At 53.0% G+C, this 18525-nt stretch overlaps 1 protein-coding gene across 7 annotated transcripts in view; it reads right to left on the bottom strand.

Annotated features, from left to right (window-relative positions):
• TEX264 (testis expressed 264, ER-phagy receptor) overlaps positions 1-18525 on the bottom strand; it is a 49838-nt gene that overhangs the window by 25090 nt on the left and 6223 nt on the right. For 3 of the 7 annotated variants that reach the window (XM_071755789.1, XM_071755788.1, XM_071755787.1), the window contains one exon: positions 5010-5231. In XM_071755789.1, the coding sequence (XP_071611890.1) occupies positions 5010-5231 (222 nt within the window). Of the gene's footprint in view, positions 1-5009; positions 5232-9886; positions 10179-11323; positions 11392-12316; positions 12446-18525 lie in introns of those variants that run through there. The other 4 variants (XM_071755783.1, XM_071755785.1, XM_071755790.1 and 1 more) reach the window with 4 other exon arrangements.

Here is an 18525-nt window from a genome sequence, read left to right on the forward strand (position 1 = left end):
GCATAAAGGACCAGGTGTAGGGTCCCAGTCCCTGCAGACAGAAAGCCATTCAGGTTAAGAAGCTGTTCAGGGCACTGGGTAGGGGAGGAGAGCCAGAGGGATGGCACAGATCCCGGACACGTCAGCTGGAGGAAACCTCGGTGGTGCTGCCGAGAAGGGTGGAGCATTCAGTGACTGTTTCTGCACTGGATTTAGGACAAAGCCAGACAACACGGGCAGAGGGTGCAGATGAGGTGTTTGCTCTTCCACAGGAAGGTATAACACACAGCTCACAGATCCAGACAACATACATTTAAAACATGCCGAGGTCCCAGCTGACAAGCTGTCCACATCTCAACGGGTGATCTCTGGCCAGCCAGAGATGCTACAAAGTCCCAGGAGAGACAGCAGCCTGTACCTGCCAATATTCACACAGGTGAGTAGCTGACTCGGGTAAGTGTGGGACAGCCAGGCAAAGACAGAGCCAAGGTAAACTAAATGGATGGCTGCAACTGGACCAGAACACCAGGAAACAAAGGAGACCAGCATAATTAATGCCAACTGACACACTTTTACAGCTGTCAGATCCCGCTGGCAAACATGATTTATTTTTGTACAGATTGCAGGATTGACTGATAAATGAACCTGCACCCGTGCCATTCATTCAAACTTGGAGAAGACTTTTTTAAATCAAGAAACTACAACTCCATTAAAGGACAGTGTGACTGTTAGCTGGCTCAGAATAAACCCATGACTGAAGGGTCCGCAGCAGGAGACAAGATCTCCACAAGAGATCTCTGCACCACAGCAGTAAGACCATTGCTGAAACAAACACCCATTTGAGCTACAAGTCAGAGAACTTTCTATGCTGAAAACAAGTCCAAAAAAAGGACCCAGGAATTAAGATTGGAAATATGGAAAATACTGGAAAATTTACCAATGGAAGAATTTACAAGCTCTGTATATTTAGCTTATCAAAGAAAGAGGCGAGAGGTGATTGCAACTCGAGCTGTCACAGCCAACAAAGGGAGCAAAGATCACTCCAGGCTGGTGGCCAAGGGAATAACATATTTCCCTGGCTGTAAAGGGAAGCAAGCCATGTCTCTCCATGCTCTTATGGAGCACCCTGCCTCAGCTCCCCATTGACAGAGGCCAAGGTGCAGAGGAGCATGGCAACGCATGCCAGGCTAGAGTAAACCTGATAGCCTCCCAAAACCTGTCTGGTATCATGGAGCCTCTGCTCCTTGAGATGTGCACTGTAAAGCAGTGGTTCACAAGCCCATGGAGGTGGGGAACTTCCTAGTACAGAACCCAGAGGAATGGAAAGACCAGAGTTTTTTTGCTGAAAGTTGGAGGATGCCTTTGCAAGACCAGCGTTAGAGATTAAATCCCAGTTTCCCAGGTTAGGCAGTGCTGAAATTTGGAGCCAGCCAGCCAGTGGTTCTGGTTCAGAGCAGGGTGCAAGACAGCCAGGATGGTGCTGGTATCCCTCTTCTCCTTCATTCTTCCCCCTTGCACATGTCTTTGGCTAGACAGCATAAAACTGACCCAAACCCCATGGAAAGAGTCCAGTCTGAGCCAGTCACATCTAGGACTGCAGTGGAAGACTCCTGCCAGCTCCTCCTTGGATGCAATTAGCCACCTCTCTGGCTGCCAGACAAGACCCAGAGTTGGGAAATCCAAGCCCACCTGCCTGCTGGAAGCCTGCACGGGTGCAGGAACTGCCTGCCATGGAGAGCATTACAACCAAGGCAGAATAAACACTCCTTGAAATGGCAGAAGGTTGCAGGGGAACAACCTGCTTCCAGAGCTGTCAGAAAGGGTCTCCACTGGGGAAGAGCTTTGCAGGAGCTCTCCTTTGCACCTAGAAGCAGGGACTGCCAGGTCTGATTGGCAGCTCTGGGACAGCAGTACATACCTGCCTGGCAGCAAGAAGCATCAGCAGGAGCTATTGGGGAAGAAATGCTTTCAAAGGACACTAAATAACCCCAGCCCATGCCTTAAATAACCCACTCACAGAGCAACGAGCCAGTAGGCTCTCCTGGGCTTCTCCAAAGGCAATTCTAGCCAGCAAGCCACTGCTGCTGCCAGCCTGTCATCCCAGGGGAAGGCTATCATCTTACCTGCCAGGGACAGCTGCAGCCATTTCCCTGCAGTTCCCAAAAGCTATGGCTGCACCCAAAGAGTCACAGAAATGCCAGCTCCTAAGCCCCAAGAGAGACAGGGGGATGAGGATGCACAGCACCAGCCTGTCTCCCTTTCATCCTCAAGGAAAGAAGACTCCACCATCCTGTTGTTTTTGGTTTTTTTTTATTATCACTTTTAATTTTCCCTGTCCCTCCAAAGCAGCAGCAGACTGGGACAGCAGAAGCCCAGGCTACTGAAAGCTGGCACCACTGCACCTGCAGTGCTAAGGAAACCTGAGCCACAGGCATCCCTGGCAACTTCAGCATTCCACCAGTGAGTCCAGAGGGAGCCACACTGCCCCTCCACATCCAGCATCCTTGGGGGCTCGAATGTTCCCAACAGTTAACCTCAGGGAAAACCACAGGAAGGATTCTGGAGGGCCACCCATGGTGGGGCTTCCCCCAGCTCTGCCCCAGACCTTCCCATCACCTCTTGCAGTCCTGCTCCCTCAGCTGGTCCCCAAACTCTCATCTCATATGCCCCCTCCAGTCCCCTTCTCCTCCCCTATTTTTCAGCATCTCCAAAGCTTTCTCCACCCTCCCTTCACCCCTCTTCCTGCCTCCTCCACCTCCCTTTCTCCATCCCTTGCTCTCCCACAGCTCCTACCTACGACTAGGCAGCCACGCCATTCTCCCTCCGCTTCAGCTAATTCCCTCTCTCCAAGGGAGCTGGCATTTCATCTCTGCTGCTGACCCCCTTTTCATGCCTCCTGGCTTTTGCCATCCCACTCCTTTCTTCCCTGCTACCACAGGGACTGGGAAGGCAGGGGGGGGGACTCGGCAGGCCTGACCCCCGGCTCTCATTAGCAGCGCCCTTCTCAGAGCAGGCACAGCGGGAAATAAATAAAGAAAGCAAATCTCAGTCTCACTGCTGTCTCGGGTTGCTTAAGGGAGCCGGGCACCGGGGGTGGGATGAAGGATGCTATTTGGAGAAGCTGTCTCCATGGCAACCCCCATTCCCACCACTGAGCGGGCACAGGTCACCTGTTTCATCAAAGTTTCCCTCCCCATCCCTCCACCCGGGGAAGTGCCAGCACAGCCCCAGGGGTGCAGCCATGTGAGAGGCAACAGGGATGCTGCTGGTGGAGCTGTAATACTCTCCAAAGCCCCTCATGCCACGTCAGAGGAAGCCAGGGCATCCCCATGGTGCAGGACACCAGCAGCACCCAATCCTCTCAGTCTCACACCAGAAAGGCATCCCTGTTGTCTCCCTGCCTGCATCCCCAGGGTCAGTCTAACATAGGCAGGGAAGCTGTGCTCAGCTGCAGAAGTCAGGGACAGAGGCAGGCACACATCCTGATGCCCACATGAGCTGTTGGGACTGGGGCAGAGATCAAAATAAGTCCTCTCACTCTGCACATGGCCCTCGGTGCTGCATTTCCATCTGATTTCAGTTATTCACTTGAATTTTCAATCGGCCACTCCCATGCTGCCAGGTGCTCCCAGAACAACTCGTGGATCCCTTTTTAGCTCTGACCACTCCATCCCTCATGTGACACGTGCTGGCCAGGACCCTTCCCCATGCAAGGCAGCATCAGCTCCGTCACTGAGCGCTCCTGCAGCCAACCTGATGCTCCCTCCTGCTCCAGCCCCATCCCTGCACACCCACGCCTCCGCCGCAGGGCTGGCAGCAGCATCCAACACCCCCCGCACCAACACAGCCGGCAGAACTCCAGCAAGAAACAAGAGAAGAGGAGAACAAGGAACTGGTTCTGCTCTGCCCCAGCTCTCCCGCACGGTGGGGTCACGCACGCTGTGGGCGCCGAGGCATCTTCTGCCGGTACCAGCAGGCAGCTGCCCGCAGACGGGGTGGACAGGAGGGTGGGCAAAAAGCCCCCGGCTGAAGTTCTGGGGTTGGCAGCCAGGCAGCCATCCCGTGGCACTGCGCGGGCTGGAGGGATTCACACAGTTCCCCCACAGGGCTGGGAGTTTCGCCAGGAAAAGCAAGTTTATAAATAGTGCATTTCAACACGAACAAACGAAAGCGGCAGAACCCGACAGTCAGATAAGGCAGAGGCTGAGTGGCAGCCCCTCCCCAGCATCCTCCCCCACCCCCAGGAAGGACGGTCCTTTTCCTCCACCCACTACCATCCTCACCCTCCAGAAAGCCTGGATCTGGTGTCTGTCAGCTGTGCTGTTTGGGAACACCATTGCTGCAGCTGGTCTGGCAGCCGGAGCAAGGCAGCAGAGCTGGCTTTGGGAAGACCAAAAACAGGGGGGATGGCCACCTGCTCTGCCTGGGGGCAAGCACATACACACACACAGAGGCACTCTGTGGGATGGAGACCAGAGGGCTAACAAGAGGATGGAGGCACCCACAGCTGGCTGCCCACCAAGATCAAAGGCCCCAGATTCCAACACATTACTTGAAACTAAGTTTTCAACAGCCCATGGACCAGAAAGTTTCTAGCTTCTCCCCCCACCCCTGCAGAAGACAGCAGCCCCATGGGTGAGGCTGGCACTTGAAACAGAAGTTTCATGGCATGATGCATTACACTGAAGGGGCACATACCTGCCAGAGCCTGACAACAAGCAAGGCACTCAAGGGGAAAACCATCTTTTATCTCTGTGTTAAGGAGAAAAGCAGCCAGTCGTTAGACAAGAACTTGCTTCTCATAAACACAAAACAGCAGAAAAAACACCCCTGCACCTGCAGAGTGAATGGAAGGACATCCCTGCCAGGGAACTACCTGACAGATTGCAAAAGGAGGAGATCTTGGTAGTGAAGCCCAAGGGAAGACATCAAGTTATGACATGTCAGAGCAGCCCTCTCAGCTGTCAGCAAGTGAAGTCCCTGATGGTTCACCAAACACGTGAAATGCTCTTCACACCACGCTTGCTTACCTTGATGTAGGTGTCAAGGGCTGGGTGGACACGGTTGATTGCTAGATGGATGGACAACGGTGTGGTGAACGGGAAGGTCGCCATGACTACATGGCTGGGAGCAGGGAAGGAGAAGATCTTGAAGCCATACTTCTGGAACCGCTTGACCTGCTCTTCCGACGGCTTTGCGTCCCCCTCGCTCAGAATTCGGCCAATGGCAAAGCGGCACTTCTCTGGAGACACCTGGTTGAGGGGGACAGACCAACAGGATCAGAAGAAGAGAAAGGCTTAAGACCACCCAAAACCTCAACTTGCTGAGCATGGAGGCAGGAGACTACAATGAATCAGGTTATGTGCAATGGCCCAGCATGATTGGGCACATCAAGCCAGGTCCCTACCCTAACTAAGACTGATCCAGCCTCAAACCATCCATGTTCCCTCCCAGCCTAAGCTCACAGTCTGCTGGGGAAGGTACTGCTCCCCTTACTGAAAGGAAGAGAAGAACTAAACCCCACCAGCCTGCTCACATAATTTGCCCCAGGTAACAGCCACTACAGAAAGTGTCTCTCCTGACCCTGCCCATCAGAGACCCAACTGCTGAGATGTGCTCACCACTGTCCCCATCTACAGGACATTCTTGTGAATCCAGGGAGGTTGAAAAGAGACACTAAAGAGACACTACTACAATCTGCCTGGTTTGCCTCCATCCCACCCCCAAGGAGGTCACCCTGAAGGAGTGCCTGACCCCAACATCCACCTGAACACATGTCCCACCAGCATGAGCCACTAGGACTGAGCTGGGAAAGCCAGAGGCTGCTGGGTCAGTCCTAAGTGGGTACAGTTTTAAGGGTGGGAAAACCGAGGCATGTAAGCAAGCAGAGACAAAGCTCCTTCCCCCAAGGCAGACTGGCTTAAAAAAGGAGCCCAGGAAGTAAAGGGGGCAAAACAAGGAAAGGGGAACCATCTGAGCGCCCATGCTTCCCTGTCACCTGTTCTCAAGCCTGCTGGATAACAAGATGATGTGGCAGACAGCAAACAAAAGTAGCAGATGCACAAGTCCAGCCATCTTCTGCCAATCATCCCTCTCCTGGTGAGGGCTGGAGAACCAGTCTCCAAACACCCTCCACACAAGGCAGCAAAACTCACCAAGACCTGCCAGGACAACCAACAGAGGGACAGACAGACATGCTGCAGGCATTGGCATCACAAAACTCTGGTGGCAAAGCTGGGAGGCAGAGAGGGTGCAGACAAGGCCAGAATGTTACCACTCTCCTGATTTCCATCCCCATCTGCCCACCAAGAGAATCTAAGGGGATCCCATCTGAGTGGTCCTGTTTCATCCCTAAATTTCCCTGTGCTACAGCTCACCATCTCCTCCTGCAGCATAACTACACCACACAGCCATCCCTGCCCACCCTTTCCCTTAAACACCTTTTGATGTTGCATGGCAGGACCATCCCGGGGGTGAAACGCAGGCAGCTATAAGTAGGAAGGAAGAAACCCCCGTCAGCAGGAGGCATGGGGCCGGGGCTTGGCTGCCTGACGGCTCTCTCTTGCCCTCCTGTGCTTCAAGATGGAGCTGCAGATGGGGCTGTGCCCAGCAGCTTGGGAGCAGGGAAGGCCTACCCCAAGGAGAGTTAAGAGGCACCAGTAAAAGGCACCCATGGGGAAAGGCCCAGATGAAGCAAGGAGATAAGGGAAATCTAGATAAAATGCCTTTTAACACACAGCCTCCATTTATGTCCTGAGCAAAGGTAGATCACCCCCATCCTGAGAGACACTGTCAAAAGCACCTGAGCTGTCAGAGCCAGCAGCACCACTCAGCCCAGGCAGTTCCTTCTTCCCTTATGCTTAAAACTTTCTTTTTGTAGCATACAGCCCTACGGGCACTCTCTCAAGGGCTGCAGCAAGGCAGATTTGCCTCATTCCCTGCCTGACAAAGCCCATCTCAAGGGAGGCAAGGAAACACTCTGTTTAAAACCAGCCTTTCCCTAACAAAATCATTCTTTCAGGGTGGCCAGGTGCTGATCAAAGCCTCTGCTCCCTCAAGTGCCCCAAAGAGAAGTTTGAGAAATAATGAGTTAACTTGTTCATCTACAGCTTTGCCTATGGGAGCAAAACCTATTCCTGTATTCAGAAAGCATTTTGGCCTTATCCATCCCACACCCAGGCACGGGCTGGTGGCTCAGAACGCAGCCATGTGAACTGCAGGAGAAAGGTCCTACACGTGCCTACAGCTGAATGTGAGCAGAAGTGCTTGGCTGGAGCTGAGCACAAACCCGCCTGCCACATCCAGTCCTTGCTGAGGAGTTATTTTTGTTCCTGCCAGAGGTGGGAGAAGGAGGGAGAAATCCTCTGGGCTGCTAAATATTAAATAAAAAGGAAAAAGGAAAAAAAAAAGTGCAAATTAATATTAATCTTGTCCATTAAAACACATAAAACATTACTGGCAGGGGTTCAGGAGCACTCGTGGAGCATCCTTGTGTGAATGCTGCAGAGCCAGGAGCCAGCAGGGAGCCCTGGGGATGCTGGCGATGGTGGCTGCCCTGAGGCCTGGTGTGACCCCAGGACAGCCCACATGCTCCAGACCATGGGGCTCCCCCCGGGCCCACTCCTGGCCAAAAGCTGGCTCATGGCTGCTGCTCTCCATCTCTGGCAATCTCTGGCATCCCCATCCTCTCTCCTCACACGAGCCTCCTTTGGCCATGAGCATGCCATGAGCACAGCAAACACCGCACTGGCACCTGCTGATCATCAGCCCCTTCCTGCCACAGCACTGGGGACACCGAAGCCCCCAGGAGCTGGCAGCCAGGAGCCAGTCTGGAGGGGGCTGTCTGGCCAGAGACAGTCAGCACTCAGCCAGGGACGCTGCGGGACACGGCGGGCAGCAAGCACGTTCTGCTGCCTGATGACAAAAGGTCTATTTTTGGTGACAAGTCAACACCCACAGTGGGTGGCCAGCTCTGGGAGGAGCAGCCTCTCCACAGGGTGCTTCACTGAGGTTAGACTACTGAGGAGGAAGACGAGGAGGTCATCTCTTCCGGGCAGCATCCTCCCAGGGGAAAGGCAGCCTAGGAGACTGATCCCACCCTGCTGAACCTCTAGGAACAAGGAACCTGCAGCACACATCATCTCCTGCTTTTTTACCACTACAAGCATACAGAGGCATCCCATGGGACACCAGGGTACTCAGCACCTGAAGCAGCTCACCAGGTATGAGCACTGCTACCCCCAGCCGGGTGATCCACCCAAAACTGGCCCCTTCTTCAGCAGCCCAGAGGCAAAGCAGTGCTCTGCCCATTCTGCCCCAGGGTATCCTCACTCCTAGCACCCTGCCTGGCTTGGTCTGCACACCAGTGAGACATGGATCTCTCCACATCATGTCTCCAGAGTACAGCAGCACCAAGCACAGCCACTGAGCCCTTCTGATGGCATCAACTGCCCTGATCTGCCCTCAGACACCAAGGGAAGAAGCAGTGGCACCAGAGTTCTCAATTCCAGAAGACCTCAACACAAGGACACAAATTATGGTCACTCTGGCCACATGGGCCCTAGGATACCAGGCACTTCCCATGGCTCCCTTCTCTCACCTCCTCCAAACACAACAGTGACAGAGGACACAAGTTTTCAAGGGTTAATTGAACCCTGGCTCTGCCCAGCTCATCCTAGGAGACACATCCTCCTCTCCATCCCCCCTGCCAGGTCAGAAGTGGCACTGCAGGGTCTACTCTCTGCCTCCCATAATCCAGAAGCAAAAACTGGAAAGTAAAGATAGGTCAGCTCATCACAGGATACAATGATACAAGGTGGTTGAGTACACCAGGCTCCACTGGGCAGAGTCAGCTTCAGTGTTTTCTTCTCTGGTATCTTCCTGCCACAAAACTCCAAGGGGCCACTCAGCACTACATGGAAATGTTCCTTTTTAGTAGGTCCAACCCTTGGTAGCACCATCTCGTGGAGGCAGGTATTTCATGGACCATGGGGGTTCCTAAAGCAGGGCTGGTCACCTCCAGAGCAGAAGCACTGGCCAAGAGCTACCAGCCTTCCCATTGTGCCCCTTGCCAGCCCCCAGCACATGTGCCCAAGCACATGGCTGTTGGCCACCTCACCATCCCTCCCCCACGGCATTCCTCCACGGTCACACTCACTACTGCAGAATTACAGGGGAGCCAGGCTGTCTGCCACAGACAAATGCCCACATGCTGGTATCTGGAGAGCTCAGCACCATGGAGCATCAGCAGCCAAACTCCTGATTCCACAGAAAGTTCTGATGCACTTCTGTTTGCTCCTTGTCCCAAAGGATACCCACCGGAGTGCTCAGCTCTGGCTAGCAGCCATCAGGCAGTGGACTTTCTGCTCACCTCACAGCCTGATGAGAGTCATGGAGTAACTGTTTCATCAGACAGGAGCCCTCAGCATGCACCGCCTGAGGTTTCAGTAAGAACTCTCGTGGGATGCAAGGACTACAGGGAAGCTCAGAAATACATGAGAGTGCTAGAGACAAGAGGAGCATGGATGAGAACACAGCAAGCTGAAAAGACCGTCTCTTTTCAACCAGACAGCTGCAAGTCCAGAAGGAGGCTCAGTTGCACTTCATGTAGCCAGGAGATCTACTAAGGATTGCCTCACCTGCTAACTTGCTCAGCAGGAGCTATCAGAACATAGCAAGCTTTGCTCACCCAATGCCTTCCAGTTAGGGCTGTCCAAAACCTCATCTGCTTTCAAGTGCCTTTCCCCACAAAGCATGCTCTGAAGATCTGGGAGATCTTGTGAGCTGCCCCCAGTGCTCATCTACAGAATATGAGATGGAAGTGCATGAAAACAGTCAGGGAGCACCTTGAGCTGTAAACCTGTGTGCTGACCACAAGAGCTTGCTGGCCCCACCAGGCAGACCTTACCGTGTGAGGGTTGTCATAGTAGACCCCGATGGAGTAGAGCTTTGAAGAGATGCTGCAGCCATCCGTGAAGAGCTGCCCGGATTCACCATACGGGCCCACCCTGAACTTGTAGGCCAGCGTGATGTTGCTGACAGGTGGGGAGCCAGCACTCACAACAACCTCCGTGAAGAGCCCCGAGTAGACAACGAAACCAAAGATGGTCAGCAGCAGCAGCATGACCAGCGCCGCAATCAGCCCGAGGAGCACCCAGTCAGACATGATGGACACCTGGTGCTCCACGCTGCCTGATGCACTGGTGGCAAGAGAAGAAAAAGGAGGGGAGTTAAGCTAAGTACTCGGACAAGCAAAAGCTCTCTGATGCTATTTATCTGCAGCAAAACACACCCACTTCCAATTCCTCTTAAAGACAGTGGAACCCCCCTGAAACCTGCTGTATCTTAGCTTCATGTTGCATCAGCCCATTTCAATTGGCCACCAGGTACAAATTATACTGCATCAGCGCCACTTGGGATTTAGGTGCTTATGGAAGAGGGATGGGGAGGCTCTGTCCCCATCTTCCCAGAACCAGAGACACCACTCACATCCAGAAGAAACTGAAAACCACACCAAGACCTGCACCACCCAACAGATACACAGCACTGGGCTAAGGAGCAGGGGACCACAATCAAATAACTTCTTATTTATAGATACCAGAGACAACACTGTGACCAAGACAGCCCATTTGTCAAAAAGTCTTTAAGCCCAGGCCTTCAACAACCTGAATGAGGATGATGCTGGTTCAGAGCTGAGCCCTACATCTGGATGCAGGCAGACAGAGGCTTGGAGAAAGCTGAGAAATCTGTCTAGAAAAAGCATCCACAACACGCTCATGTGCAATGAATTACTGCTATTCCCTTCAGAAGGCTTTTTTTTTAACCTAGAAGAGTTTTTATAACCCCAACAAATGCTTCCTGTTTTGTTTGCTGTCCTTTCTCTCACAGGCTGACTGCAGGACACAGCAGCCTGGCGAACACCTCCTGCTCATTTTCACCCACCAAGCACAACTGCTCTGGGGAGCCACAACCCAGCAACTCCCAGAGCAAGAGACTTGTTTGTGTTTGATTGTCCCTTTGAAACACAAGGACTGGCAGCAATGCTCTCCTGGGACATTCACAGGAGCTGTGTTTGAAAGCAAAGGTTGAAGTAAACAATTCACCTTTACCTCTGTGTTATAAACACACTCTGTCCAAAAATAAAAAAGACACCCAAAAACTGTTCATGGAAGCCGCTGCTTGCTGAGCTCTAGAGCACGAGAAAAGCCACATCCTGGTAGGAACTGTGGGCTGCCCCACTCTGCTCGACCCCAGGAGAGCTGGGGTGCAGTAAAACCGGGCCCTGCAGAGCCGGCACAGCGGCAGCCCCAGGCCAGGCACCATCTCACGCCACGGCCATACTCACCTGAAAAAACAGCTCAGGCCAGAAACGCTTCACGACATCCGACCCACAGGGGTGCGGGATCCGCCGCGCTGCAGCAGGAAAAAATAAGTATCATTGCTTCCTTTCGTACTCAGGAGGCCAAAAGCAAAACGGCGTCACGGCGGAGCACCCGAAAGGCGTCCGGTCACCTCCGACCTGCTCCCCAGGGGATGGGAGCCCCCAGCAGCACCTTCTGCTGGACCCCGAAGGCCGAGATTTCCTCCCACAACTCGGCAGCCGAACGCGGGGGCCCCGAGAAACACGGGCACTGGAAGGCGAGGGTGAAGCAGGACATCACCCACAGCCACCTCTGCTGGCGCGTCCTGCCCTGGGACACCCCTCGCTCCCCGGGACACCTGAGCGGCAGCCGGTGCTGCTCCGGGCTGACCTCTCGAACCTGCAGCCCGGCCGGGGCTCTGCATCTGCCCCGGTTCCGGAGCACCTCGCCTCCTCCCTGCAACCGACACAGATTTATTACTCCCAGTCAGGGTTTCCGTGGTGCTCCGTGAGCTGCCGGTCCACCCCCAGCTCCAGGGCCTGCGACGGACGGCCCCGGAGGAGAAGAGGGGGTTCGCGTCTATGCCCCCCGGTTCCCGTGGCTCCTCTCTTCCCACCGGCTCTCCTCACGGGCAGCGGGAGGGAAGCCGGCCCGACCCCTGCCCGCCCCAGAGGCCGTGCCACTCCCGGTGCCGGTACCCGAGTGGAGGGGAGGGTTTCACCGGGCGGCCCCGGCTCTCGGCCCCGACCGGCGGCAGGCATCTCTCTCGGCACCGGCTGCAACCGATCGCCGGAGCGGGGAAGGACCCTCCGAGCCGCCGCCGGGCCCAGCCGGCTCCCCCCCGGCTCCCAGCAGGCCGCGGCCCGGGTGGCCGGGAGCGGAGCGGCGCCAGCCTTCCCGGCCTCGCCGCCCCCACGCGGCGATCCCCCGCCCCGGCAGCGGCCGGAGGGAAGCCGGGGGTCCCCTGCCCTCCTCACCCGGGGCTCGCCGGTGACGCGCGGACCGCACCGATCCCGGCGCCGCGCTCGCCCCGCCCCGCCCGGCTCGCGCGGGGCCACCGCGCCCGCCCCACCGCCGGCAGGAGGCGCCTGCGCGCGGGCGGAGCACGGGATGCGCGCGGCCGCCGGCGAAGGGGCGGTGCCCACGGGCGGTGCCCACGGGGCCGCGGCACCGGCGGAGGGAGGGGGCGGAGCTACCGGCGGGCACAGAGCAGCCCCGGCGCTTCCCAAAGGAGGCGGGAGCGACCCGACCAGGAGAGCGCCCCCTCCCGAGCGGGCGAGCGGATTATGGGGCCCTTCCCTGCAGCCGGGTCCCGTAGCCGCGGCTCTGCCGGGCGGTACCGCGGGACCCGGTACAGCTCCCGACCGCCTCCCGGAGCTGCTGCCGGCCGGGAACCCTCCCTCCGGGCTTCCCTGACACCAGCACCCCCTGCCCTGTGCACTGCAGCCGCGCAGAATCGCCGTGGGTGCCGGGCCTAAGGGCGGACGGCTCCGCCCTGACAGCTCCCGGCCTGACTGCTGCTGGGTGCGAGGGATAAAACCACGAGATTGTGTCTCCCACCTTCCCCTGTGCTGGAGCTGTGGTGCCGAATGCCCAGGCCCGGAGCCTGCCCCTCAGCTGCTGGGGCCTGCGATCGATGGGCTCGTTCCTTGGGTGCTGGACAAGCAGGTGCCACCGTGACGCCAGAGGACACACCAGCCACATCGCAGCCCTGACCAGGCTGGCCTGGCCGGTCAGGGCAGTGGGCAGAGCGGCTCCTCCGCACCCGGGCCCTCCACACCAAACCCAGAGCAAGCTTTGAGCAGCTCCTCGCAGGTTCTCACAGGCCAATTGCTGGGGCTGTTGCAATCCGGCAGACCAGGGGCTCGGCTTCTGCCCCTGTTGGGACTTCCCCACTGCCCAGCTGGAAGGAAAACCAGCCAGATATCAGCTCAGCACCACTAGCCAACGAGAGAGAGCACCAGGAGAGTTAAGAAACCATTAGACTTCGTTTCATTCAAAGGTCTGGGGACAGAGGTTCTCTGTTCATTTGTCCTTGCCTCACCCTGGTGCAGGCACGGGACACTCTCCATCACCTTATTTTCCATTACCTGTGCTTTATCACCCAGAGGGGAACTGCATTAGCTAATTGCTTAAGACCCACAAAAGTTCAGACAGCACAGGAACTGGTCAGCACTATCACCTTGCACACACTTCACTGCCCCAAGCTCTGATGTGCTCAGACAACCTTTGTTGCAAGGCAGCTCTGCAGCCTTCTCCCACCACATGCCACCTTAGAGAGTGGGCCCATGCAGCACTGGTGCTCAGCCTGCAGCCTTCCCTGCTTCACAGGCAGCTCCTCAGGTCCCAGTTTCTTTTCAAGGAGTGGGACCTAGCACAGTACCCAAGAGGAATATGCAGTTTTCCCCACTTCTTGCTCCTCTTTCAAGACAGACATGCTAAAAGGGCCCATACATAATTCCCATCCTCCTTTTCTTCCTCCTGTACAAAAGCAACCATCACACCTCTGTCTCTACACCAAGCTTTCTCCAGCTTCTTCAACCCTCGTAACAGGGAAATTTGCTCTCCACTGGTACACCAGTAACCACCTGCCCAAGCCACCTTCAGACGCAGCAACAAAGAGCAATGGAATTTTGCTGCCATGTCCTGATGTGATTTCACATCCATTACCCACACATCCCAACCCCCTTCATTGGGGCTGTTTGCAGAGGCAGTTCCAGGCTCCGCTTGTCACTGCTGTGAAGCTGAAGAGCTCATTCATGAACAGTAGTGTGAAATACTGTAATACTTGCTTTTCTCCAGCAGCTCTTTAGCGAGGATCTTGAGGCTTTCTGTAAACTGGAATTAGTTCAACCTCAGAGGCCCTCCCTGTGTTTGGCATTACAGCTCTTTTGCAGCTGGAAGAAAACATTTTAGCTTGGTTACGTGTCTCGCCTGGAGCCATTCAATGAATCACTGGCAGGAAGAGGAACAGAACTCAAACGCCCTTCAAGTGCCAGCTCTGGCCATCAGACACTTCTCTTTCCTCCAGCCTTGGAGTTATTTTAACTCAGCACACATTTAATACTTAACACAAGCTTTCCCATTAAAACAGCAAACACTAAAATTTGGGTCTCATTTTAACAGCTTACTGCTATCACCCTGAAACATCACATGGAGAGGCAGAAGGATGTAGAGCATGTGCTCTTTGGTGGGCTCCCTGGTTGTCCTCAGCTGCTCAGCACTCCTCAGCCCCATCCCATACTCTGACAGTGTCAGCCAGCCCAGTCCTGCATGTCTGGTCATGGTGGACTCATGGTCTTGACAGACTTGTTAGGGCCATGCTGGACCCCATACATCTCTGGCAGGGTACGTAGATCAGCCCATCCTCATTTAGCCAGTTTTGTCTTTGTGGAAGACAGAAAGAGAAGTGGGTTGTGAGCAGGAGCAGACGTTCCACTTGTTAGGCTCTGGGCAACATTTCTTCACTTGCCTTAGCCACTGAATGGAGGGACTCTGGCTTCATCCCAGCAGCAGCAATGCTGAGTGACGCTCAACAGCGCGGTCACCGTACCCCATTCCTCCAGTGCTTTGCATCAGCTCAGCAGGCATCTGGTACCTGTGCTGGGGCACTCAGCTCTGCCTCTGGCAGTCCCTGGCTTCCAGTTCTGCTCTCATCTGCTGGACCTTCAACCCCCTGCTCCTCTGACCCAACAAGATGTGCCCCTGTTCTTCCTCTCTCATTTGCCCTGGGTGCCTTTGTGGAGAAGTTCATGAAGTTCACTTTGGATGCCCAAGAAGCAAACAGATGTGGTTAGGATGCTTATCACCTTGGAAACAATAGGCTCCCAATCCACTTTTATTTAGAATTAGCGTGTACCTGTCTTTTCTTGTGTGCATAGTGACTTCTGCCTGGTGAGTCTTATTACTTTAGTGGAACACATCTCATTATGGCTTTCATTTTTCTGGGAAACATAAATAAATAAACGTTCTTACAGATCACCCTTCAGTCACCTTTTTTTCCCCTATTGACTAAGTATTTTAGAACAGGAATGCATAGAATTACACAGATTACTCCAGGTATTTTGCCAGACCCTTCATCTTAATCCTGGCTTCCGACATCTTGACTTTCCATGGATACTACAAGCAAGCTTTCATGAAGTTGTGGAAGAAAAACTTTTGTAGGTTGTAGCCTAGGAGCTCCTCCTTTTGCTATCAAAACGCTGAACAGCAGATTGGAATTCTGCACCTCTGATTATCAGCTATTTAGTGAAATACTAAGGTGTGTTTATTTAACAAATTCTGATGGAGTTTTCATCTCTTCCTTTCAGATGTCACATCACCTCTGGTAGCTACTGTGAATGACAAGCAGTCATTCAGACTCCCCTCCCAAGGCCAGCGATCACATTTGTATATCACTTTGATTTTCTGTGAATAAAAGATCACTTAGGAGTCTGGAGGGATGCATTATTCATCAATGAACTCCCCTGAAAATAATTTTAAACCACATATAGCTGCAGTCATTTGGAAGTTGGATGCACAACTTTGACTCATGACCAAACAGGTCTGGTCAAATTCCTCCTGCAATGCCAGGCAGGGCCAGTGCTCAGAATGGCTCTAGGGCACTCTTCTGGGCCACTGTGGTCTGTTCTCCTCAAATCAGTAGTGATGCTCCTCACAGATGTTTATGTTTGGCACAGAGGGGAGTCACCTGCACTGCGAATATTTTTACCTCCTATTGTATCACACACACAGGGAGAACAGGGCTATACACATCTTTTCTTGATGAAAAATGTATTGTAGGGACATTTGCTGTGAAATATTCTCAATTTCTACTCCTGGGGCATGCCTTCAACTTCCATTGTCTTAGCAAGAAATCATGTACTTCCTCCTTTGTCCTGAAGATGATCATACATTGTCTCTGAGCTACATAAGAATGCACAGCTACAAACCAGCTTTTCTGTCTTTTTGCTTTTCTAGCCTCCTGTCTTCTACATAAAGTCTAGATTAATTTTAGACTTCTTTCTTGTTGAAAACAGATACTTTACTGAGAGTGCTACTCCATTTTCAGTACAGACAGAAACAAGGAGGAAAGGACAAAACACACTACACTGTCTCTCTGGGTTTGCAAACTGCTTGCAAAAACTGCTGGGTTTAATGCAGTCTTGTCAGCAAGCTCATTCTTGACAGCAAGTGACACTTCAGATTGTCATCCTGCACCTTTAATGAGGGATCCCCTAACAGGCTTCAAGGATTTCAGCTGGATTGAGAGCCTTACACAACTGCACTCCAACCAGAGAGGAGCTGATGTTCCACCAAGCAAAGCAGCCCAGCAGCAGCAGCACCAACAGAGCTTTCATTTCAGTGGTTCTCCCTTAGCTTTACAAGAGTGACTGCAGAAACAACAACAAACATGAACATTTGTCCCAGCCTTAATTGCCAGCTTCAAAGACTGAAAATTAATTTCTTATAGCCATGCTGTGCTCCTGTTTTTAATGCACATGGATAAATAGGGCTTTTGAAAAGCTCTCTGGCAGCTTTGTAAAGAATTACATTACAATGACAACTCTAAATTTAAAGCTGAAAGATTTTTGGTTGAAGATTTTAATCTCCTTCCTGGCAAAAAGCTGTCTTGAAAAAATACTTCACCAGCCTTCTCCAACTAAAGATCATCTATGGGGAGATGCTGTATATCCAAGCAGGGGCAGCTTTTCCAAAAGGACTTTCAGAAACCTGGGTTATTTATATTCTCATCTTTCCTTTCCTTTTCCTGCTACCTCATGTTGTAGAGGACAAACTTTTCATAATAAAAACTATTAAACACAGGTGATTTCTGACACTATTCCACCTCAACATGACCCCCCCTTCCGTCCTACAAGCATCACTGCCTGCTGGTGCACTACCACCCAGCATGAGTGCACTTCTCCCCTGTTACTGACTTGCAGGGGTGATAGAAACATTTCCCACTGCACTCAAACCTCCACATTTTAAGCCCAACTGGGTTCCTCAACTTACAGCCAGGCCAGGCCACCTGTGAGCAGGTGAATCCATCATTGCAAGGATGGCTTTGTTTCAAAACAGACCACAGCTAAGCCCACCACTGCAGCTCTGCCAGACAAGCACATGTATGAGTGCCCCCATAGAAGAGGTGGTCTCAGCTGACTTGATTTCTTCTGGAGGCTTGAGCTGGCTCCCATGGCTGCTCTTCTCCTTCCCTTGACTAGACAGCTTGAACTTCTAACACTGACATGGGCTTAACTGCAGCAACAGAGGCACAGAAATGCAAATCCCACCCCCAGTGATCCCAAGTATGCCACAGCAAGAAGGAAAACCATTTATAAGGAGACTCATGAATATTTTGAATCCTATCTTTTACTCAGCTGTAATGCCAAATGTGATCCACATCTGAATTTTTAGTTCAGGCACCTATTCCTATTTTAGGTTAAGATCCATGCCTCTGTTTCTACACTAAGAATTTAGACAACCATCTGAGGCACAGATATCTAAGGAAAATGTAGAGAAATCTGCCCATTTTGGTAACTGCCGGACAAAGTTCCAGATCATGGGCTGCAGATCATGGCCCAGAATCACTCAGTTTTGTTGCAGTCCCAATAGACAAAGCCAGAAAAGGGTAAGGACTAAGATGTAGCCCAGAGGAAAGAGAGAGGAGCAATGGTGAACAAATGTGTCAGTGGTTGTCACAAGTATTTTGTAACACTTGAGTGCAAAAAAGCCCAAGCATAAGAGCCCAATTGAGCAGAAAGCATGTAAACTGCTAAAGCACATTTTCTGTTGAAAGTTGGCAGCTTTTCTGACCAGGCTGTTTTTCAGAAACTGCTGGTTTCATCTGTGAAGTAAGAAATAGAGTTGAGGCGAATTTCACAATCATAAAAGGATTTAGTTCAACATTGTATATTTTGCCTTGGCTTTCAGCTCAATCAATTACTCAAGATTTTAGAAGTTTCTGAGGTGGTTCTGAGACTCATCTGGTCCTTGCTGCCATTTAGGGGTCAGCCTAGCCAAGTCTGAGGTAGCCTTACAGAGTCCTTCTGAAGTCCTGAGGCAGCAGAGAGGTCTTCAGCCCTGGGACACAGCCTTACTAAGCACAGCAAACTGACAGAGGTACACAGTGGTGTGAATCAGAGTGGCTAACGCAGGGCCACTCACCACATGTGATACTCAGTTTGCTTTCCCTTGTCCAAGGCAC

This window comes from Heliangelus exortis, chromosome 12 (genome assembly GCF_036169615.1).
Source record: "Heliangelus exortis chromosome 12, bHelExo1.hap1, whole genome shotgun sequence".
In the NCBI taxonomy this organism is placed as follows: Eukaryota; Metazoa; Chordata; class Aves; order Apodiformes; family Trochilidae; genus Heliangelus; species Heliangelus exortis.